The sequence below is a fragment of the Leopardus geoffroyi genome, chromosome A1 (assembly GCF_018350155.1).
Source record: "Leopardus geoffroyi isolate Oge1 chromosome A1, O.geoffroyi_Oge1_pat1.0, whole genome shotgun sequence".
NCBI lineage: Eukaryota > Metazoa > Chordata > Mammalia > Carnivora > Felidae > Leopardus > Leopardus geoffroyi.
The window spans coordinates 106,777,370-106,802,847 of NC_059326.1; the positions used below are offsets into that span (position 1 = coordinate 106,777,370).

The 25,478-nt window shown below is 37.1% G+C and overlaps 1 protein-coding gene across 3 annotated transcripts in view; it reads left to right on the forward strand.

The window, feature by feature from the left end:
• The window catches only part of ADAMTS19 (ADAM metallopeptidase with thrombospondin type 1 motif 19), a 241,553-nt gene that overhangs the window by 145,277 nt on the left and 70,798 nt on the right, over nucleotides 1-25,478 (forward strand). For 2 of the 3 annotated variants that reach the window (XM_045487730.1, XM_045487746.1), the window contains exons 11-15: nucleotides 5,020-5,121; nucleotides 11,260-11,390; nucleotides 12,251-12,423; nucleotides 19,432-19,559; nucleotides 23,812-23,932. In XM_045487730.1, the coding sequence (XP_045343686.1) occupies nucleotides 5,020-5,121; nucleotides 11,260-11,390; nucleotides 12,251-12,423; nucleotides 19,432-19,559; nucleotides 23,812-23,932 (655 nt within the window). The remainder of the gene's footprint in view (nucleotides 1-5,019; nucleotides 5,122-11,259; nucleotides 11,391-12,250; nucleotides 12,424-19,431; nucleotides 19,560-23,811; nucleotides 23,933-25,478) is intronic. The other variant, XM_045487737.1, reaches the window with a different exon arrangement.

The window sequence follows — 25,478 nt, forward strand, 5'->3', positions numbered from 1 at the left end:
TTTTGAGATGTAAATAAGTTGATTTCTAGTATTGTTTCCCACTGCGAGGAAGTTGTATAACGTTGGCTAAAATCCAGTTATTGTTGCTTTCCATAGTCAACATTTATTTGGACTTATCCTCATTTTTATCAGTCTCTTTGCGCACCATTGTTTTTCAGTCCTTTCCTATGAAATCATATTCCTTCTTGAAATACATCATTTAGAAGGTCCTTTTGAGAAGATCTGTTGGTGGTAAATACTCAGTTTTTGTTTCCTTGAAAGTCTTTATTTAACCTTCAGTCTTGAATAAAATTTTAGCTGAGTTCAGGAGTTTACACTGACAGTTATTTTTACCCTCTTGCCACTTTGAATACATCATGTACTCACTTCCTTATGTTGATGCCAAGATGCTATCTTTGCCATTTTCCTAATTTTAAAAGAAAACTTTCAACATTTAAATTTTTTATGATGTTTAATGTAGAGTTTCATAGGTGTCCAGTAATTGTGAAGACATTTCCTTCAATGGCTACTTTGCTAAGATTTTTTTCAATGAGTGGATATTGAATTGTATTATTTGCTTTGTACCCACAGACACAAAATTCATAGATATTAAAATTATTGATATACTTGATTATATTCATGAAATGTTTAATATTACAGTAACTTGTGTTCTGAGAAAAAACCCACCTTGGTCATGGCATTGCATTTTTTTTTAATGAATTGCTGGATTCAGTCTGTTAAAACTTGTTTAACATTTAAATCTAGATTAATAAATAAAGTAGATTAATATTTTTATTTTCTTTTGAAATCCCTGTCTAGTTTGGATATCATAATGTGTGTTTAAGAGTGTTCCTTCTTTTTCTGTTCTCTGAGAGCTTATGTAAATTGAGAATCTATGTTTTTTGAAAGATTGTTAGTTTTTGGACCAGATGTATTCTTTATGGGAAGATATATAACAATCAGTTTTAACTATTTTATGATTACAGAATAGTTCAGCTTCTCTGTTTTTTCTTGGGTCCATTTTAGTAAGTTTTTAATAAGTGTTTTATTTTATTTATTTTTTTTTCAACGTTTTTTTTTTTTATTTATTTTTGGGACAGAGAGAGAGAGACAGAGCATGAACGGGGGAGGGGCAGAGAGAGAGAGAGACACAGAATCGGAAACAGGCTCCAGGCTCTGAGCGTCAGCCCAGAGCCTGACGCGGGGCTCGAACTCATGGACCGTGAGATCATGACCTGGCTGAAGTCGGACGCTTAACCGACAGCGCCACCCAGGCGCCCCATAAATGTTTTAAAAGTATCATTTCGTTTCATGAAAGTTGTCAAGTTTATGGGCATAAAGTAGTTCATGTCTTTTTATTTCTGTTTAAACTTGACATTATCAGGGTGCCTGGGTGGTTCAGTTGGTTAAGCATTTGACTTTGGCTCAGGTTGTGATCTCACTGTTCGTGGGTTCAAGCCCCACATCAGACTCTGTGCTGACAACTCAGACTGGAGCTTGCTTCAGGTTCTGTGTTTCCTTCTTTCTCTACCCCTCCGCAGTTCATGTTCTCTTTCTGTCTCTCAAAAATAAACAAATTTTAAAAAACAATTAAAAAATTAAACTTGACATTATCTGTAGTTACACTTTCATTTTATTCCTAATAGTGGATTTTTTTTTTTGCTTTCTTTTTTCTTGCTTAATTTCCAATTTTATTAGTATTTACAAAGAACTAGATTTCAACTTGATATTTTTCCTTTTGAGTCTTTGTTTTCTGTTTTTTTAAGTACCTCATCCCCCTTTCTTCTCTTCTACCCTTAAAACTACTGCAGTGTTCTGTGGTGGAAAATAATATTTTTAAAAGTATTGTCCCATACTGAATTACATTTGCTATCAAATACTGAAATTGTATTTTGGAAGATAATTAGTGGAAGAACCAGAAGTTACATGTACAAGATTTAATTGTTACTTCCGTATGCATGCACTTAAGATTTTTTTATTTTAACATAAATTTCAGAATATCTTTTTTTTTTTTTAATTTTTTTTTCAACGTTTATTTATTTTTGGGACAGAGAGAGACAGAGCATGAACGGGGGAGGGGCAGAGAGAGAGGGAGACACAGAATCGGAAACAGGCTCCAGGCTCTGAGCCATCAGCCCAGAGCCTGACGCGGGGCTCGAACTCACGGGCCACGAGATCGTGACCTGGCTGAAGTCGGACGCTTAACCGACTGCGCCACCCAGGCGCCCCAATTTCAGAATATCTTAATGGAACTATTTGCTATAAAGAAAGATATGAGTATAGGTTATCGAAGATAAAATTTATAATTTTTTATACATGGGCAATTAATCTTCCACTTAAATAATTTCTTTTAAAACATATAATATTTTCATGTAAACATTTTAAAAGCCTACTTGAGATAAACATCGAAATTCCCATTATATGCTTTTAATGGTCTTTTCCTATTATGGAAGAATTTTTAAAAAGAGTATTGTTATTTATTCATTTTCTAGGAAAAGCTGAGGTGTGCATTCCTGTGCAAAGTGTTTGAAGTTTTAAAGTTCTTTTCTTAATTGATACATGAAGTGGTTTCAGCAATTAAATTGCAAAACAATATTTGACTGTAGCCTAACACATGGAGTGTTTGGTTCTTGCCCCTTTTTATCTGAAGAAAAGGCTTGATGTAACATAGCTCTCCTATCACACACATTTTCCTGTGTTACTTTTGACGGTTCAGTTTGAAACCCAGAATCTGAGTCATTTTCAAGAATGAGGCTGTAATTTACTTACCAAAAAATCCCTGGACCGGCAGAACATAAAGAGTAAAGAGATCTCCTCTATGAGAGATTTATTCTTCATGACTGTGCTTATCTTGAACAGCTGCCAAGTTTGCTTTTATGTTCCCACTGACTCAAGTGGGAATCAATTAGAGTACCTGCTGTTTTGAATAGCAGATAATGGGTGAAGGTCAGAATTTAGACCACCAACAGTGTTCAACAAGCAAGTATGATTATAAAATTACAGTATAGAAGATTTGCTTTTTTGTTCAATATGCCTTTGTTAACTAACAAACTTGGCAAAAATAACTCATGCTATAATACACATAAAGCAAAATTTATTGAATACACACGAAGCAGTTTTTCTTTGTTGGAAAATTCAGCATTTGATCCCATGATTATAAGACATCCTTCACAGAAAGGTAGTAAGGGGGAAAATTACATTTAGGAACTGTAATTCCCAGGTTAGAGAGCCATTCATCGAGATATAAATGTGTGCACAAAAGTACATGATAAACAACCTATCTGTTTATTTTAAAGAGTCTAAAATATTGCAAAGAAACAATTTGATTTAGACATTGACATTCTTTAAAATAAATCCCTAGATGAATTTTTGGTAAATGATACGTGTAAATAAAGCACTTACATTAGGCTGAATCATCTCCTACATATAGTAAGATCTATTTGGATAAAATATTTTGAAGCAGAAAACTATCCCAACAGATAAAATAAAATGAATAAAATCTATCCCACTCTTGCCAGACACTGTATAATTTTTAAGAGCTTACAAACACTTCAGAAATCTGTATTTTTAAAGAAAGGAAGAATAGGAAAATAATATTTCAGGCCTTGTGACAAATTCAGTATTGGAATTGTAACTGACCTGTTTAAAATGTTCACTTAAATATACCTTTTCCAAAGTATTTAATAGACTCGGGTCATTAGTTAATTTTTACTTTGCAGTGATTTTCAGTCTGTTTTGCATACACCATCAGCATAAGCCTCCTAAAATAGCCTTTTTGTCTTATCAACCTGCTGGACCACTGCTGAGTGGACTCTTTTTCCCTCCAAATACAGAGTCCCTAACCCTTCCTGGCAATCCAGATCTGGTCCGTCCCTCTTTAAAATCCTTATTCACTACTCCCGTCCGTTACATGCCTTTTCCCAGTACACTGGTCTTCTCACACTTAACGTGACTGCGCCGTTCACATCTCCGTTACTTGTTGTCTTTATTGATCTGTTCTCTTCCACTTTCTTCTCCATGTATCTGGACAGGGAGTAACACAGCCATCTTCACTCTACATTAATCACAGTTAAAATGTGGATGTGTCGTGTGCTTCACTATGTCTCCGTGCTGGCAGTGGCTAGAGCTATGGCGTGGGTTTCTGACGGTCTTGCCTCCTGCATTTCCGCGAAGTTCTCTCCTTTCACTGTTGCTATGTCTCTGCTGCCTTATCCCAGTATTTGTTATTCCCTCTAACTTTTCCCCAGAAAAAGTTCATTGTAGCCTGGAGATCTAGAACTCATTCAGAATGAGGTAAAAATGACTGATAACAAAAACATACCCGTTCAGAGTCTGCAGTGTGTCAAGAGCTAAGGCTATGGGATTAAATAATCCTGTAATTTTTAAGCATAAAACGGAGCGTAAGTGACGACAGGCTTTAAGACAGCAGGCCCTAAATTCATACCACAAATGCTTCACTTTTATTCTTCCAGCCTGGTTTCTAGAATAGTATAAATAATGGTTTTTAGCTCACGCTGGTCTGTTATGGCTACTTAGTCTTGCATAATCACATGCAGTTTTTAAAAAAAAATTTTTTTAATGTGTTATTTATTTTTGAGAGAGAGACACACACACAGTACGAGCAGGGGAAGGGCAGAGAGAGAGGGAGGCAGAATCGGCGAAGCAGGCTCCAGGCTCTGAGCTGCCAGCACAGAGCCTGATGCAGGTGTCCAACCCGTGAATTACGAGATCACGACCTGAGCCAAAGTCGGACACTTACCGGACTGAGCCACCCAGGCACCCCATAATCACGTGTGTTTTAAAGAAATGTAAAGACAATGAAACATATTAAACAGATTTTCTGTTCTTATGTATCAACATTCTCATCACTATAAATAAGCCTATGCTATTCAACTATAATTGTAAATGCAAAGTACCTAGAGCCTGTTTTTCTTCCAACAATTTCTTGTTCTGTCAAAGTCACTTTTTTCCAAAATTTATTGACTTCACATCAAAAATGTGATGCCTCCTCCTTATGAGTTATTGTGGCCTTGTTTTCAGCATCTTATTTGCACAGGGTTGTGGTGCAAGGTAGAGGGTGAGAAAGAATGCAGAACCAAGCTCGATCCACCCATGGATGGAACGGACTGTGACGCTGGAAAGGTAAGTCATGTGACCCATCTGTAGTTAGTAAAAATAGTGAATGAAACTCAAGAAACTCACATCTCCTTCTGCCCGTTGCATATTTATCCATCTCAACACTAGTGAAATACTTTCAGTATCTATAAAGCTTTCAGCATTTCATTCATTTTCACTGTTTACTTTTATGTGTTTCACATCTTGGTCATTTTGTTAATATAAATGCAATTATTTTTTATTGTGTTTGATTACAACAGTGTTGAAGGATGTATGTATTAGTTTCGCCAAAAAATGAATTTATTAAATTAAACACAGGTAAAATGACGACAAACAATAGCATAAATAGCATAAATAGGAGAACTTGCAGAGCTGATGAGTCCTTTCAGGTATAAAACATTGTCCTAGAAGAGTGACTGAGGATAATTTTTCCTTGTCATTTCAAGCATCATAAGTAAAATATTCTAATCGACATGTTATTTTATTTTTAGTTTAGTTTAGTTTAGTTTTTAATGTTTATTTTTGAGAGAGAGAGACAGAGACAGAGACAGAGTGTTAGTGGGGAAGGGGCAGAGAGAGAGGGAGACACAGAATTTGAAGCAGGCTCCGGGCTCTGAACTATCAGCACAGAGCCTGACGCAAGGCTTGAGCTCATGAACTGTGAGATCATGACCTGAGCCAAAGTCAAATGTTTGACGGACTGAGCCATCCAGGCGCCCCTCTAATTGATATTTTAAAGATTAGTAAATACTTGGCTGTCTGAGTTGTTTAATGCGCTTCTTGAAGTTGTAGGAATTTATTAGTACACATTTACATATCAAGATAATTGGTGTTGAAAAGTTAAATTTCTTGTGATTTCCATATCAAAATTATTGCTGTGGAAAAATACTTTCTGTGAAAGTATCTGAAGGAGGTAGCTCTCATCTAAATGTATAATTGTAGTTAATCAAAAGATAACAGTTCAGTAACTCACATTATTTTCTAATTTTTATTCTGTGAAGGGAATTAAATGTGAGATCTGAAACCTCGCCTCTGCAGAACATACATTTTTATTACATTTAAAAAGAAACAACAACATAAAGGTTACTGGGAGTGAAATACTTAGTGAAAAAAATGAAGTAATATAGAGTGCTAGTTTAAAAGCACATTGTTTTTAAAAATGGACACAATAGAAATACCACACACACACACACACACACACACACACACACACACACAAATGCTTATGTAAGGATGCAATTTGCAATGGTGAGGAGTGAGAAACCATGAAAATATTCATGAGGTGAGGAATGGTTACAATGTAGCTGTTAAAAGAATAAGGTAGATATGTATACATACAGACTGAAGAGATCTATAAGACATGTTGGTTAATACATAGGCACGTCAGAAAAATTGATACTTTATGATACCATTTGACATTTACCAAAAAAAAGTTTTGAACACACACACACACACACACACACACACACACACACACAGGGTATATATTCCTAAATTCATAGAAAATGGTTTGAAAGTATAAACTCCAAACTGTATTTAAAAGTTAGCTCTTGGAAGGGAAATAGGTTTGATGGATGAAAGCAGGGGAGCTGAGGATAAATACGACTTTTTCCTAGACATTTTTGATTTTGTTTGTCATGAGCATGTAATCATTTATTACTTCTCTGAGATCTTTAACTAAAAAAAAAATGTAACATTTTTAAAATACAGAGTATTTTTAAGGCTAGCAATGTTTTATCACTAGATGTAATCAATAAGGAAATGGTTTCTTGAAAGGGAATTTCTGTGAATTATCAGCCAGTTGTTTACAGACTGTGTCAGATGTTTTTCTGTGAGTTTATATAGAGTGTCTGAATTTGGGTTGGTTTTATTTTTTTTTTTTTAAGTTATACACCAAAGTACAATAATATGTGCATACTGGGCAAGCCTTATGGTATTATGCTGTATAATTTATTGCTGGCATCATAAAACTCTGCACCAGCAATAATTTTTATCATCCCTGAAACACAAAAACAGTAATAAACAGAGATAACCAAACATTTAGCCATTACTTCTCCAAACTTCACACAGACCATTCATCTCATTTAGTTCTGCTTTAGCAATATAAAAATCTCTTCATTTTTATAAACTGATGTCCTATACATTTCTCTACCATTGTTTTTTCTTCTGATACTTATGAGAATAATTTGCATACTTGAATTCTCTAAAATAAACGTATTCTTGTAACAATCAAATTTATAATTGCTCATCCAAAGGAAAATGTTTTATTTCCCTCTAATTGTGCTAACAATATCTGTTAGTGGTTCTGCAATGCTTTGTGTATTGAAATAACTAATGAACTTCTCAGTTCCTGAGGCCATGTGGGCTTCTTCAAATAGCCATCTGTCCCAGCTTTTGTAGGAGCCATCATGAAAATAGCTTCCAACACTCTGCAGATGAGTGCTGAAGTGCTAAAATATTTGAATGCATCCAACCTCACACAAAACCCTGCTAGCTTTGTGCATTGCAAACCAAGAAACAAAGCTGGGCATTTTTTTTTATAATTCATTACAAAATGTTGTAATTTTTTATAATGTGTACAGTGTAGTGATGTGAATCTAGCTGTATAACTAGTTCATCCAAGAGTATATAATTAAGTCTGAAGGTGCGTACAGAATTTTATGATTTAAAATAATTGGAAAGATGGGGATTTATCCACTATTTATACTCAGCATTTTCCAAATTAAAAACAGCCTGTTTTCTTTCTTCTCCTTTTCTCTTTATACTACTATCATCTGTGTTTACATTTACATTGAACAGATGTTAAAGAGTTGATAAATGATTTGGCAAAAACCAAGACATGTATGTTTTTTCACTGACAATACTTACTAGGAACTTGGGGAGGGGAAAGGGAAGTTGAATAAAAATTTAGTAAAATTTTAACCTGTTTTGAAGAATTCTACATAATATATTTTATTATTTACTTCCTTAAATTGAGCCTCTTGAAATGACCAACATCATCCTTTGTTGAAAATATAAAGACTGTAATATCCTTACAATCAAATTTGCATAGAGAGTTTATTGGCTTCTCTCCCCCTCTGGTCTCCTCAGTCTCTGTAGAAGATTTGATTAGAGAATGATGTTCCCTTTGACATCATCACAGACCTCTTCCAATCAGATGTTTTCATGAACTTCCTAGACACATGTCCACATAGAAATTTGATAGAATGGAACTATAGGCAATTTTTTAGGTCATGTACTGTGCCAGAAATATCCTTTATTATATATTTCCTTAGCATTTTCATAAATCAGACTGAATTAGTAGACATGACAAATTTTGAGCTTTTTAAGCCATGCATAGCATCTTCTTTTGAGCCTAAAAAAATACAAATAAAGCAAAATATGCTGCGAGAAAATATATGAAAAGCATCATTAGGATCATTTTAATGTATAAACCAAATGGAATATATTATATAATGATTTAAACAAAACATTCAACACTTTCCTCTGTGTTGAAAAACAGCATCACCTTGAAGACACAAAGGCAGTTTCTCCATAGTTTCATCCAGAGTGTTGGTTCTCTGCAAGGTGATGAACTTTAAATATTATGCAATTCTTTCTTCAAATTTCACGGATCTGTGTTATGCAAATGTAGCTTCCATATCTGTTTCCATTTGTCTTCATCTGCCCAGTGTGGTCTAGGTTAAATGATGTGCAAGTCCAGATGCTGGTCTTTCCAAGCAGAGTTTCAGTGTGCTGTGAACCTGAGCCCAGCCTTTCAATGCCAGTGTGCTGCTAAGTGAGCAAGGAGCTATGGGATGCCCTATAGGAAAATAAACACCCTTCAAGTAGGCCAAAACAATTGGACCAATTGAAGTTTGACACCTTTCATGCTGGATTTTGTGTGTGTGTGTGTGTGTGTGTGTGTGTGTGTGTGTGTGTGTGAAAGGCAGTACATTGTTAAATCTTTAAAGCCAGTAAATTGTTTAAAAGGATGTTTTTCCCCCTTCTGCAATTTTCAGACTCTGTATTCATCCAAAATCTCAATTTAATGACAATCTTCATACAAAATCTCAGTGTAATGTGCCTGTCAATACACTATTAGTTATTGAGATTTTTTTTTTCTTTGAGCATAGATTTAAAAATTCTTGAGTCTAATGGTGCCAGGGTGACTCAGTCAGTTGAGCGTCTGACTTCAGCTTAGGTCATAATCTCCCAGCTCCTGAGTTCAAATCCCATGTGGGGCTGGCGCCTGGGTGGCTCATTTGGTTGAGCATTTGACCTCAGCTCAGGTGATGATCTATCGGCTCCTGAGTTCCAGCCCCACATTGGGCTCTGTGCTGACAACTCAGAGCCTGGAGCCCATTTCTGATTCTGTCTGCCTCTCTCTCTGTGCCTCCCCCACTCACACTCAGTCTCTGTCTCTCTCAAAAATAAATAAACAGGGGCGCCTGGGTGGCGCAGTCGGTTAAGCGTCCGACTTCAGCCAGGTCACGATCTCGCGGCCCGTGAGTTCGAGCCCCGCGTCGGGCTCTGGGCTGATGGCTCAGAGCCTGGAGCCTGTTTCTGATTCTGTGTCTCCCTCTCTCTCTGCCCCTCCCCCGTTCATGCTCTGTCTCTCTCTGTCCCAAAAATAAATAAATGTCGGGAAAAAAAAAAATTTAAAAAAAAAAATAATAAATAAATAAATAAATAAATAAATAAATAAATAAATATTAAAAAAAATTTTAAACATCTTGAGTCTAAAAGGCTGAATTTAAAAACTGACATTATCGGGAAAAAAATCTACGAGAACTAATTGTGTTATTGCATAGAAAAGCATTGACTGGGCTCACACAAAATTATGTCATACAGTTTTCTGAATTCTCTTTTCTAAAAACATCACTTAAAAACATATTGTCAAAATAAATTTTAAAGAAATATGGATAAGATCAGGATGAATAAAATTTTGGTTAGATTTCTAGAAACTTACTAACATGTTAATATAATGGTATATACAATTTATCAGTATCATTGTTAATTATTGTTAATCTTTACTAAGTCCTTAGTGTGGGCTGTGCATTATGCGTAGTGCTTCATTCTACTCCTGCAAAATCTGTTAAGTAAATGATTATTCACATTTTGAATTCGGAAACTTAAAGATTAGAGTGTTTCTGCAATTTCTGCAAAATCCCGTATAAAATCATGTTGCCATTAAGTTCGAAGGATCAGTTTGCTCAACCCCCATCATTATACAGTCATTAATCTAAATTTTGCCAATATTAAGTTACTGTTCTCAACATGATTTTGTTCAAATAATTTTACTTTTAACATGTTTGCTATGACCATCATATATCTGATTTTTCAGAAATAAGGAGGAATTATTATAATTTATCTTCCAAGTCCTAGCAACCATTCCTCAGTGACCACAGAAACTGCCTCTTTTGCTGCCTTTGTTTAAATTAAATGAAAATGTAAATATAAACAAGAGAATGAGTACATTCCTTTCTCTTCTTTCATGGTTATCTTTCTCAGTTAACAGATACAAAATAAGCTGCCGAATAATTGGAAGGAAATGACAGAATTTCCAAGCATCCTATTACCTAAGTCATTCATGTAAACCACTTTCAAAAGAAAACTTGCTGTTAATGTTAATGCTTAGGTTTGATGGGAACTCTTTCAGAAAAAAGAAAGTTCTAAAATTAAATCATACTTTTAAAAATTTTAATTACAAGGGGAAGAAAAGCACTGGGTCTTCACATCTCAGTTGCTAAGTTTGCTGAAATGTCTGTTCCACTCCAGTTATGGAAGAACATTCATGTGCTATTTTCCATTCCTATATATGACTCTATGCTTTTGTGGTTTGTCCCTCTTAAATTGTTCTGTTTCTTAGAATGTGTTGGTTTTTCTTTCCTGGCTGTGCCACCCCAAGTTCCCTCTTTACCCCCTCTCCTTATGATATAAGGACTGAAATCTCAGGGCTGTGTTGCAAATATCTGTGTGCTGTTTTCACAAGACTGTATGAGAATGGACCATTGTATTGCTATTGACAAGAAGCAAGTGCCAACTTATTTTTTGGTCTTTTTCAATCCACATGTTTGGGGCTTTAGTAGACCTGATTTAATCACAATTCCAGTGACTGTAGGCCAGTGAATGATTTTCCGTTGTGCCCTGATTTGTTCACCTAAGACATAACTTTTGGAATAGTGGTGTAAGGCTGGAGAATGTACCACCAGGACCTCAGCACCTGGACATGTGGCCGGAGAGTGGAGCATGTGGAGTCCCTGTAGCCGAACCTGCAGTTCTGGGATCAGCAGTCGAGAGCGCAAATGTCCTGGGTAAACGCAAAGTTCCTGCATTGGGGGAGGGCATTTTATTCTTGAATTTTCAAATGCAAAGGTTTTCCTGACAAACGGTGTTGGAAGGCAGACCTCAGACCCTACCCCACGCTGGAAAGCAGCAAAGTCCCTCAAAGTATTTATTTTATATAAAATCTCCCTTGTGAGAAGAAAATAAGACCAACCCTTCTACTAACAAATAATTAAACATTACATGGGCTAGTTTCTTGAGTGAATCAAATAAACTGTTGTGTTTAAAGGAGCAGGGAGACCTGCATTAGGAAAAGTAAGTCACCATTTAAGGGGACAGTGAGAAGGTGGGAAGATGGCAGGACTTCGGGAAAGGAGGGGAGAAGAACAAAATCAACGTCAATAGAAGTGAAATGTTGAAAACTCAAGACGTGCTGAGCACGTGTGCAGATGGGGAACCTTACAGGGTCCACTCGCTCAACCCCATCCTTCTAGAGTGATCCCAGGAAAGCATGCAAGAAAATCATTTCAGCTCTGTACTTTTACCGTTAGTTTGGGCTCAGGGGCCAATGCCTTCACAAGCAATTTTATAGAAAGTATGTGAAAACGTTACAACCAAACTCCTTTGAGGGAATCCCAGGCTTTCTATTTTGCCCCCAGCCTCTGCCCTTTACTCTTCTGTATCATAGTCATGGCAAGTTAAGTGGCAAGGTTTTAATAAGCATATGGATTTCCTGCTATTAGCGATCACTTAACGTGTCCACATTTTCAAAAGTAGATGATCTAATAGAAAGGATTATACCTTATGAACTTAATGCCTTTTAATTTTTTTGAAGTGAGGGTTAACGTAAAAAAGAGATAAAATTGATTATTTGTACTATTTTTTCTAGGCTAGGTTCTGAAGCAAGGGATTGTAATGGTCCCAGAAAACAATACAGAATATGTGAGAATCCACCTTGTCCTGCAGGTTTGCCTGGATTCAGAGACTGGCAATGTCAGGCCTATAGTGTTAGAACTTCATACCCAAAGCATGGTCTTCAGTGGCAAGCTGTCATGGATGAAGGTATGAGTAACCAGGTCACCGCCATCTTAGTTAAGCAGACTTCTGGATGTGCAAGGTGCTTTACTCATGGTTATTTTACACATTATACAGATTACATTCTAAGTATTTCAGAGCTCTCCTTTTCCAACCTTTATTTAATACATATAACAATCACAAGCACTGACTACAAGTATTTATTTTAATGTGGTGTATATTATTGCATACCAATTAGATTAACTTCAGTTTTAAAAGAGTGGCAATATGAAATGCTGGTGAGGATGAGGGGAAATTGGATCTTCTACGTTGCTGATAGGAATGTAAATCGTACAGCCACTCTGAAAAACAGCTTGGTGGTTTCTTCAATAATTAAGCATACAGTTATCATACAACTTAGAAAACACAATCCTGGGCATTTTCCCCAGAGAAATAAAAATTTACAACCTTAAAAAAAATCCCATACACAAATGTTCGTAGCAGCTTTATTTTTGATAGCTAAAACCTGGAAACAACCAAAAAAGTCCTGAGACCCTGAATTGTCAGACACACTGAGGTACATCCACACCATGGGATACTCTGAAGCAATAAGAGGAACTATGGATATGAAGCAACTTGGTGGGCTTCAGAGCATTATGCTAAGTGAAAAGAGCCAATGTCAAAACTTCACATATTCTGTGATTCCACCTATGTAACATTCTCGAAATGATAAAACTGCAAGGATAGAAAACAGATTAAAGGTTGCCAGGAGTTAGGGATGAAAGCGGGGAGAGGAATGGGTGCTATTACCTAGGGGTAACATAAAGTAGAAGTTTGTGCTGATAAAATACTTACAGATATTGATTGTGGTGGTGGTTGTAAAATCTATGCATGTGATCAGTGAAGTATACACATACATGTACTGATGTCAGTTTCCTGGGTTTGCTATTGTACTCTAGTTATGAAAGTGTAGCCATTGGGGTTAACTGGGGAAAAGGTACATGAGACCTCTCTGTACTATTTTTGCAACTGTCCTTTAAACTTATTACTTAAGAAGATAGTTCTGGAGCACCTGGGTGGCTTAGTTGGTTGAGCTCCGACTCTTTTTTTTTTTTTAATTTTTTTTTCAACGTTTATTTATTTTTGGGACAGAGAGAGACAGAGCATGAACGGGGGAGGGGCAGAGAGAGAGGGAGACACAGAATCGGAAACAGGCTCCAGGCTCTGAGCCATCAGCCCAGAGCCTGACGCGGGGCTCGAACTCACGGGCCGCGAGATCGTGACCTGGCTGAAGTCGGACGCTTAACCGACTGCGCCACCCAGGCGCCCCGAGCTCCGACTCTTGATTTCAGCTCAGGTCATGATCCCAAGGTCATGGGGTTGAGCCCCGCGTGTGGCTCTGCGCTGAGCATGGAGCCTGCTTGGGATTCTTTCTCTCTCCCTCTGCCCCTCAACCCCGCTAGAGCACTCTCCCTCTATAAAATAATAAATAAATAAACAAAGAAACAAACAAACAAACAACTAGGGAAGCAGGGTGGCTCAGCCAAAATAGGTGTCCACCTTCAGCTCAGGTCATGATATCGCAGTTCATGGGTTTGAGCCCTGCTCTGGGCTCTGTGTTCACAGCTCCCTCTCTCTCTGTCTTTTCCCCACTAGTTTCTCTCTCTCTCTCTCTCTCTCTCTCTCTCTCTTTCAAAAGTAAACATTAAAGAAGTTTTAAATAAAAACATTTAAAACTTAAGATAAATAAATAAAATATTTTTTTAAAAACAGAAGAAATAGTTTTTGCCTGTGGTCGGTGAGCTCTGGATTTGAGCTACAGTTACCAAATATGGTTGTGAATTCTGTCACTTAACTGACCATCAGTGTTTCTTGTCCTTATTTCTCCCCTTAGTCAGTTTGGACTGTGCTTTTCCATCATTTCAGTAACCCTCCTATCAACAGCCTGAATTCCGTTGTTCATCAATTTCAGTGCACCCATCTGACAAAACCCTTCTCTCAGGATCAGCTTCTGAGCATACAAGCACTAATGGAAACAGCCAAACAACAAGGCAGATCACTCCACGACAGACAGTAGTGTTCTGTATTTGGTAGCAGGAGGATGAGGAGGTAATCTGTCTTGCCTCATATCTCATCTAGAACCTTGCTCCCTGTCACTCTCAACTCCAGATCCTGTTCTTGTTTTCCTGCCTCAAACATGTCATGCTCTCTTTGCCATGATGGCCTCCAATCCTGCTGCTTCCTCAGGTGAGAGGAAATTACAGCACAATCTTCTGTTCACGCTGCCCTCTTAATAAATGGTACTTGCCTCCTTCTAGATGCTTAGACAAAACATTGGAGTCATCATTTTTTTCTTTTCTTTTACTCTATGTTCAAAATATCAGTAAGGTCACATGAGCCTCATTTTTTCTAATTCTATGTCGTTAACGTACAGTGTTATATTAATTTCAGGTGTATGATACAGTGATTCAGCATTTCTATATATTACTCAGGGTTCATCAAGTTAAATGTACTCTTAATCCCCTTCACCTGTTTCATCCATGTTCCCACCACCTCCCCTCCAGCAACCATTAGTTCTGTATAGTTAAGCGTCTCTTTTGTGGTTTGTCTCTTTTTTTTTATTTGTTCATTCATTTTGTTTCTTAAATTCCACATTTGAGTGAAATTGTATAGGATTTGTCTTTCTGTGACTCATTTCACTTAGCATTATATTCTCTAGATCTGTCTATTTTGTTGCAAATGGCAAGATTTCATTATTTTTATGGATATGAGCCCTACCTTTAAAATACATCCAGAGTCTTATCATTTCCAAACATCACCAGAACTCCAACCCTGGCACAAGCCACTGTCTCTCTCCCCGTGATTGCAGTAGCCTTCTAAATGGTCTTCATGCCTGTGCTCTCCTTCAGTCTCAAGAGCCAGAGTGATACGTCTAAATTGTCAGTCATTTCCTGTTATTCTTCTATTCAAAACCCTCCAGTACCTTCCCAGCTCACTGAAAGCCCACATTCATTCCTTCTAAGGGCCTAGAAGGATCTCTGCTACCTGGCTTCCTCTGACCCTCTGACCTCATCCCTTCTATTCCCCATCACACTTCCACCCATACTGGCTCACTTGCTCTGCCTAGAATAGGTCCTAGTGTCTTGAAAACCCCCTGCTTTCCCTGCTGTAACACCATCTCCAGGTATCTGTGTAATTCATTCTCTCACCTCCTTTAGGTTTTTTGTAAAATAATAACTCAATCCCTTTCCTTTCCTTGCTTTATTCTTTTTTCACAGAACTCACCATCATCTGCCATAATACTTTTCCATTTTGTGTATTTAAAAAAAATTTTTTTTAGTTTTTATATTTTTTGAGAGCAAAAGAGAGTGAGCAGAGGAGGGGCAGAGAGAAAGGGAGAGAGAATCCCAAGCAAGCTCCACAGTGTCTACACCGAGCCTGATGCAGGGCTCAAACTCTATCCATGAGCTCGTGACTTGAGCTGAAATCAAGAGTCGGATGCTTAACCGACTGAGCCACCCAGGCACCCCTACATTTGTTTATTATATGTGCCCCATAATTATTGGAAGAACAGGGTTTATCCTGTTTTTGCATTGCTATATGTTCAACATTGTGAACAGTACCTGAACAGAGTAGGCACTTAATAAGTTAGGTGAATGAATTTTCTAGTGATCTCCTTGGGATAATAATACTTTATTCACTAGGCTTTATTTATCATCCGTATGCCAAAGGAACACAGATGTTTATCTCCCACCCAGATCTCTCTGTCCTGAGCCCCTTCGTTGCTTACCCATCCGTTGCATGGACATCTTCACTCAACGTCTCATTATTTCTAACTCAGCATGCCCCTTTCCTTTCTATCTCAGTCCTGCATCTGCTTCTCTCCCTGTGCTCTGTCACATGGAACAGTATCATGATCGGTCTCATTCCCAAGCTAAGCTAGTCTCCATCCCTGTAATCAAGTAGCAAACCCTCTTTGTCCAAAGCGTTCTCCTGCCAGAACGTTTGTTCATGTTTGCACTGGATTCTCAAACACCTTCCTTCCCTCTCTCGCCAGTCTTCTACAGCCCATGCTCCACTTTTCAGCCAGACTGGCCCTTTAAAGGCTGGATATGTCAACCACTGTGCCACGTGGCACCCTTCCATGAGCCCCGCTGCTCTCGGGACCAATCTCAGATGTAACTGCCTCTGGTTGCTAAGGCCCTTTGCGTGACTGTCCCTTTATCTTCTCTTGCCTGGGGTCACCGTCCCCTTCTGTGTCCTCCAGCACAGACACGCGACTTCCAGTCCATCCCTCACACACAGTGTGCTCTCTTGTGCCTGGGCCTGTACACATGCTAGTTTCTCAGCCTAATACCTTTTCTTTCTCAGGCTTTGGTCTGTCTCTCCCCATTTATTTCCCTGAAAAATGGCTCTTGATTTTTTGGACTCAGTTTATGTCAGGTCCTCTAGGAAAAAAGAATCTCCCTGATCCTCCAAATTGGGTATGTGCTCCTCACAAGCACCTTATTGTAGCAGATTTTGAGGTGTCTGTACTCTCTCTATGTCTGTGCTGAGTGGACAGACTGGCAAATATTAAGCTTCTGATGAGTATTTGTTTCATAATTTTGAATATATATGCCATACCTTTTTATAGTAGGAACAATATGACTATTCAAATAATGAAAATCATCATCAGATCACTTGAGGGTCAATCCTATCTCTGCTTCTAACTGGCTGTTCAATTTGATAATATTAAATTCATTTGAAACCTGTTCATTCATATGTGAAATAAGACAGAGGAAACAGGTTTTCTCCAGAGTGTAAAAAAAAAAAATTGGGATTGGATGGGGGCCAATTTAAAATATTAAAGCCAGTGGAAATCACAATTTTAAAAGCCCCTACCTCTTATAAAATGATGTGTATCATCAGAACGATCCACAATAAATATTTACATAATTAACAGGTTAGCATTTTTTATAATTTTGTGACACATATCAATCAAACATGTTGGTCCATAGCATAAAGAAAGTACACAACCGTGGTCTTTGCGTTATATAGCACTATGGAAGAAATTGAAATATCTAATTCTTTGAAAAAAACTCCAAGTCTTAATAACATATGACACCTTAAAATGCAAGGGGATTTTTCTGTTATTCTTATGTAATACATGAATCTGTGGCTAGGCAAATTAGATACAGGGTATCAATGCCGTAGTGAACAGTTATTTTTAGAGAAAAAAGATGCATGGCTTTAGCATTCAGGTATTTTACATACACTGTGCTGAAATTTGGCTGAAATCCATGTCTAATGCATATCTTGGAAAGGGTTGGTCTCTTAAATCAAGACAAAGCCTGCCTGCCAAGGAAGTACTGGCTTGTTACAAGGATCACTATAATGTCACAATCTCAAGGGTATACTCCAGGAAGGAAGATTGGTGTCAAATGTTTATGTCATCTGTAAAGCACAGTGAATTGACAATACGCTGTAAAAGAAGAAATAGAAAGATTTTTATCTGAATTCTCGCTTGGAATGTGAATGGAACTTTCTAGACTAACTCCTTTCCACATTATTCATATATTTGGTTTGCTCCTCTCTTCAATGAAAACTCCGGAAAGAGAATTATATATATATATATATACACACATATATATGTGTATATATATATATATATATATATATATACACATATATATATATAACTTTTAAAGCGTTGCAATTATAGCAGCTGTTTTTAAGTCCAAAGATATGACATAGTAAGCAGTCATTGAATAAACATAACCTACTTTGAGGTGTGAGAGCATACTGAAATGCTTTATTGCAGCTTATAATGGCATCTTAAAGGAAAATTTCAAAACCATGCACATTGAAGGCCATGTTCCAACTCCCCAGAATTGTTCAGAGCAGTATTCAGAAGCCACATGTGAAAACTGTTTGAAATGTTCAATTCTGAAGGCTCATTTAACTGTCTGTCTTCTCTTTGCAAAGTGATACCCTGTTCCATGCCTCTGGCTGTTATTTGGTATTTATAGAATCCCATCAGCATACGTGGAACTTTACTGAAGACATAAGCGAAGATCAGTGTCAAAGACTGTAAACTATTTTCCATTCTATTTATATGAGCTTAATAAACAGCAAAGGGCCTGACTGGTATCAAGCCAATAGAGTAGTAATGTAGCATGGAAATTGCTCTGAAGTTTCAGATTTGGATAATTCTACTACTGGTGCTACCAAATACTACAGTTCTTCTGTAGGATACTTAGAAATAGAAACAGCACTTTAAAAATATTTTGCCACTCTTGACTGAGCCTGATAGGCACGCCTTTTAACTCTAACCACCCCACCTTCTTGCTTAATGAAGCCCTGAAGAAGACTGCCAGCTCTTCAAACACTCACCACCTAGGATGGTGTTTCTTAACCTAGATATCATGTATACTGGCATGCTTTCTGAGTAAGCAATAAAGGGAGTTGAGTCCTAGCTAGCACATGTGCATTCCAGGGAACGTTCTCATGGGATTCTGTTGCGTTTCTAAACATCCTTGTAATGGAAAATCCTAGGAGAATTGCTCATCTTAGAAATTCTTCTTTCTCCCTTTAGTAAGTTTGCAATTAGAAAACGCCAAATGTATAGGATTGAAAATTAGTGTATTGGAATGTAGAAGTGACACGTGAAGAAAGTTTTCATCAATAAGTAAATCTGAAATAGGCAGAATTCTGATATGTACTTAAGAGGCAGTTCATTCCAAAGGATATGAGCAAAAATCAGTGGTTGGTGTGTAAAATATCTGCGGGCAAGAGTGATCACTTTGTACGTGGTAGAGGTTTGGTGCCAGAAAATAATAAGTGATACATTTTGAAAATAATTTGAAGACATTTTTCTTAAGGAGATAACTATTCATTGGATATCTATTTTTTCCCAGGCGTCCTTCATTTTCTGCTCATAACTACTGTAAAATTGCATTACTCAGTTCACATCAAATTATACTTTACTCAACAACGTTCTGAAAAATAAAGCTTGAGATAAAAATACTTATGGAGTAACTTGTGCTCATTTTTTTTTACCCACTCTGTGTGTAGAAAAACCATGTGCCTTGTTTTGCTCTCCTGTTGGGAAAGAACAGCCTATCCTTCTATCAGAAAAAGTAATGGATGGAACTTCATGTGGATATCAGGGATTAGATGTCTGTGCAAATGGCAGGTGTCAGGTAAGACATTTAAGAAGGGGGACTATGTGCTGAAGGAGGCTATGAGTGCCTTTGGGTAGCTGCACAGTATGGTGGAAAACTCTGTGCCCAGATTCAAAAGCTGTGGATTTAGTTCTCACTCAGCTGTCATCCTGAGCAAGTCTGATCTGCTTTGAAACCCCTTGTCTTCAGAAACCAAGGGTTTGGACTAGATCATCTTAAAATCCATGACCAGCTGAAAGACCCTGAGATTTTAATTCTGTAGTGTAAATATTATGCATCTAAAATGGCATTTTCTGTCAAAATATTCCAGACCCAAAATTCAAGCACTGCACTTCTCCATATCTTGTGTCCAAGGCTGAGCCGTGTGGCAAACACCTATAAAATCAGTCCTATTACTCACTTAATATTGAAGCATTTTCAACATACTGGAAACAACTGATTTTCAAATATATATTCAGTTTTCTTATAATGCTTAAATATCTCATTTGCTTATATCTTTCTTTTTAAAAACCATTTCCATTTGGGCACCTGGGTGGCTCAGTCGGTTGAGCTGCCGGCTTGGACTCAGGTCATGATCTCACGGCTCATGGGTTTGAGCCCTGCATCAGGCTCTGTACTGACAGCTCAGATTCTGGAGCCTGCTTCGGATTCTGTGTCTCCCTCTCTCTGTGTTCCTCCCCCACTTGCTCTCTCTCTATCTCTTTTTCTGTCTCTCAAAAATAAAGATTAAAAAAAATCTCCATTTGCTACATGCATTTATGCACTCTTCACTTATCTTGAGAAAAGTAGAAATTCTCTTATAGCAAGTGTGGACAGCAGAGTGGGAGAGATCAAAGGCTAGAAGTTAGAAGTTGCTGCTTATAATTCTACCGCTATCTCAAATTGGCTTTCCCTGGGAGATTAATAAACTGAGAGGTTAATGCCAAGTATCTGTATGATCACCATCCATGCTGGGAGGGAAAGGAGCCAGGGTCAGGCACAGGGAGAAAGTGTGCTATGGTACAGTCACAACAGGCTACCATGTGAGCTGGGATGGCTCTTCAGAGTTGTCCTCATTTGGGGTGAGAAAACCAGGCCTTTTTACCCTTAGCATCTACTCGTGTCTGGATGCAAGCTGCCCTAGGAGGGAGATGGGACCTTAGGAAAGGCAGTTTTCTTCCGTCTAGGCAATTTCTGATGAGAGCCATTGGCTAATGAACTTAATGGGCATCGGAAGGAAATAAATCCCTTAGTTAGGAAAGAAGCATCTGAGTGGAGCGGTACTGAATCCATGACAGCCACTAAGAAATGACATTCTTATGAAAATCACTGAAAATGTGTTATACACCTATTAACCAGTCTGTCAAATGAAGTTGGTAAACCAATGGTCATTGACTTTTTTGTACAATACACTCCTTTGAGAATCTGATGAAAGGTTTCCTTTTCTCCCCAGAAAAATGCACGCCTGTGCGTACATACACACATGCACATGCACCAAAATTTGAAAACATGTACAAGCTGTGGGTGGACCAACCTGTGTTCCAGTAGAGACCTACGGAACTCTGGGTAAAAACTTGGAAACAACATGGAACTTAAATGCTTCACCAACTCTAAGATTTTATGTTTTGCCAGCATTCTATAGAATTGAAAGCACAGAATCATGTAATACATTGGCATAAGAAACAGTCTTATAATTACATAGTAATTTCCTTTATTCTTTAACAGCTTGTGTCAGTTACCTGAAATGTAATTTTTTCATTTGCCTGTAAAAAAAAACATTGCAGACATTTACCTATACATGTTTTGTTTTCAGACCTGAATGTTGTGCAGTTAAAGCTTTTAACTTTATTTCGTCACTATATGTAAGTCTGTCAGATTAAAGTTTGTCTTCAATGCATTTATTTTTCAAAAAAAGGTATTTTCCTAACTGTATATGCTAAATACAATAGCCTAAATTGCCCATATTTTCACTTAACAGTATTGTGTAAGCTAGATATTTTTACAGAGTTCCTAGCTAGACATCAAAATTAAAACAACAGCAACAGAAAAAATTCTGCGTTAAGTGCCACGTGAATCTGATGGTTACAATTAAGTTCCACGAAATGGATTGTGACTTCTGACAGAATTGGAATACTTCAACATTCTGGCTTTTAACTAAAATGCTACATTCAGTCTTTCCATATAATTAAAAGCATGCTACTTTTTTTCTTTCTGACGACCTCCTGTTTTTCAGGTTTCGCTACACAAAATACATAGCACCAAAACTGAATGTACAATTGTAAACTTGGAGAGGGACGAAGAAGGGCTGTTGAAAATAGATAGCTTTTGGGGTGCCTGGGTGGCTCAGTTGGTTAAGTGTCTGACTGTTGGTTTTGGCTCAGGTCATAATCTCATGGTTTGTGAGTTCGAGCCCCACATCAGGGTCTGTGCTGACAGTGCAGAGCCTGCTTAGGATTCTCTCTCTCCCTCTCCCCTGCCCCTCCCCTGTGCTCTCTCTCTCTCTCTCAAAATAAATAAATGAACTTTAAAAATTTTTAAAAAAGAAGAAAACAGTTTTCTCCTCGTGACCCATTTTGTCTCCGTGATATTTCTGTCCCAGAAAAGGATAGAAAAAGCTCTCTTCTGTATTATGTTATCTGCCCATCTCCAGGACACCAGTGGTATTTCAGGTGGCCACCCCAATTAAATTACATTACCTTCTCAAAGGCATTCATCCTCAATGTCTGGAGATATATAAGCGTATTGTGATAAGTATGGGACTTGACACTAAATTACAAAATAAAAAATCTTTGATCCTTATTTTTAAAATCCATGATTGTTGAGCTATGACATTATGTCTGTCCCTGGCTTTTATATTAGGTGGACAGAATTAATAGTATCCCAGTTACAAGGGTTGGAAAAAAATTAATAAACCAGTAGGTATCAATTTATTCAGTCATTTAACTACTATTTATTGGGTTTATTGTATTTGCCAAGAAACAAACTAGGGATAGAGCATTAGAGTTGTTTGTTTGTGTTTTTTTTTTTTTTTCATTTCAAAACCACTCTACACTCTACTGTAAATTTGTCCTCATTTGTATGTAAATGAGATTTTTTTTTCCCCCTTACACCAGGACTTTCAGGTCTTTTCATGGCTCCCGCTTAGTGAGCTCTTACCCTACCTTCGTTGTATTTTGAGAATTTCCTGTGGTGGCCACCTCTTTCATCCACAGACATTCTCTTCATTTGTCCCTGAATAAGCTTTGATTTGCAGATCAAGCTTCTCTACTAATGCATTGCTTTGCTACCTCTTGACAGTGATATATCCCCCTGGATAAAAGGAAAGGATGCTATATTATGCAGGTTTAATGTGATTTTTGCCTTCTCAGGATATTCATCATCCGCTTGCACCACCAACACTAACCACAGGAAAAAAACCTGTTTTTGTTCCTGTTTCATGTAATATTTTTAAAATTCCTCTAAAATAATTGTAACTTGCTACAAATGGGGGTGTATCATCAATCTCTCTTGCAACTCCTTCTTGGCTAAGGATAATTGTGTAATCCAACCATTTATTTCTGACAGTATTGACATATTAATTTCTGCCCTTTGAGTATGCAGAACATTGCATACTTATTTATAATCATATTTTCTGAACATTAATGGGAGACCAGCATTATTCACTAGAAAGGAGTCGATGATTTTATCCCAGAAGATTCATATTAATGTAATTCCTCTGGAAGCAAATTAAAATGAATGTCCCCGCTGTTCATATTTTCTTATAGCAGCCGTGCTAAATGCCAAAGAACATGAGGATAGAAGTTTGTTCATGAACTATAGTGAAAATAAACATATGTTTGATTTTCACAAAGTTAATCTTTAATAATTGAGCATTTGCTTTGGAACCACTTTAAGAAGTGAAGCCTTCTATATATGAGTATATCTGTTCTATGTTAAGTAGAGTGAAGTAGATTAATCATGTTATATTTAATAGAAATGTGATTTCCTTGGGGATTTATATAAATTGCATTTGTCTCAATATTGTTTTTTTCCAAATTGCTTTAAGATACCATTTAATTCTTACTGTGAGAAAAATATTCTCATTGCTGTCCTGCTATTTGGTCACTTTACCAATGATGTCATTTGACATGAGCTTGCTCTGTTAATTTGCACCAGAGAATATGACATTTTGCTCATTTGTCAATTAAATGTGTCTAGTGTGTAGATACTAGGTTCGTTCTAAATTAGTGGTTAAAATAGCTAAAGTGGAAGAAAACTCACTTTATAATGTACTGTCAATCTCTTGTTACAGAAGGTTGGCTGTGATGGTTTTTTAGGGTCCCTTGCAAGGGAAGATCACTGTGGTGTATGCAATGGCAATGGAAAATCATGCAAAATTATTAAAGGAGATTTTAATCACACCAGAGGAGCAGGTAATTATTCTTTTAATTCTTTTCAAAAAAAAAATAAATCTAAACAGTCTTTGGGAAAGAGATTACATGGAAGTTGACTTAGAAATCACAGTTCTGACTCCATCATTGAAGACTTTTTTAATGGATAGGGAGTGAGTTTTCGTGATGACATACAATACCTGTGACATGAGCCAGAGACTCTAACAAGCCCATGTCCCATTAATGTAAATATGAAGTCATCTGTTATGCATTTAATATATTGGAGCAGAAAGGGAATAATCTAATTTGCATTGGCTAATGCTCTCAGGTTTCTAGAGATCTTATTCTCCAATGCAAAGCCTGATGTCTAACAGAGAATAATGATTTGTAACAGCGTGGAACAGCTATTGAGAGTATTAGTCTTCAGGTTTTCAGCCTTCCATTTTGTTTTTTGTTTTTTTTGTTTTTTTTAATGTTTTTATTCACTTTGAAGGAATCAAATTTTGGAAACAGAGTCTATAGCAGTGTAGCATAGTGGAAATGATAACAGGGAGAATCAGAAGATGTTCCAGATATATGAATAGTGGAAAGTCATCCTTTCTTCTCTTGTTTCATCATCTCTAAGTATCAGTACTCAGGGGATGGAAGAATGAAATGACCATCAATGATCTATGTAGTGTGAGTTTTAAAGTGATCCACCATAAAAAGTGATACTGCCTGTACTGAAATATAATAAACTACAGATTTGCTTTATATCCAGAAAACACCTTACACTCAGGTCCTCAAGCATACTGGGAGGAAGCAGACGTTTACATTAGTATCTTACCTGGATGTCTGTCTTTTAAACTATCTTATATTTATGATTATAATTTCATCATTATTAGCATGCTTAGACTACATACCTCAGCTTGTTCCTATTTTAAGTTCTTTTCTTGTTGAAATATCAAAAAAACCTGAGACTAAAGTATGTATTAGTTTGAATACTAAGAACAACCATTTGTGTTTGAATAATCAAGATAGCGGAGTTCCTCTAGGTAAAAGAGTCCTTCGAAAAAGAAAATTAGACACAGCCCTCTAAAGTTGAATGTAACCTTTTGCTAGGCCCCAGCAGAATAAAAGATAAGTGAGCTTGGAGATCTTAAAGCCTAAAAATAACTGAGGCCCAGGGTAAAGTGTAGATCAAAACTCTCAACCTCCAAAGCTGTGAAAAATGTGACAGGTCCTACAAGTCAAAATCTGCCAGAGCTCATTTAGAAAAGTCATACTTAACTGTAATAGCCTCTCAGACTTTCAACTAAGAAGTACAATTATAATAACCTTTCCAGGATGATTGTAGCGGAGGAGGGTTTCCAGTATGAAGTTAAAATGAAGCCTGAAAGACCAAAGGGGTTTAAAGATACAAGAATTTTTGATGACTATTCTTGCATGGTTATTTACTATGCATGGAAATAGTTCACCGAATTATTGATAGGCATTCAGCACTGATATCTTTATTTAGTTGTAATAACACTTTTGTTTCCCAGTGAGCATATAAAAGAGAAATACCAGTTTAAAAATTGCTTTCCTTTCTGACTGTAGTTATGTGGGT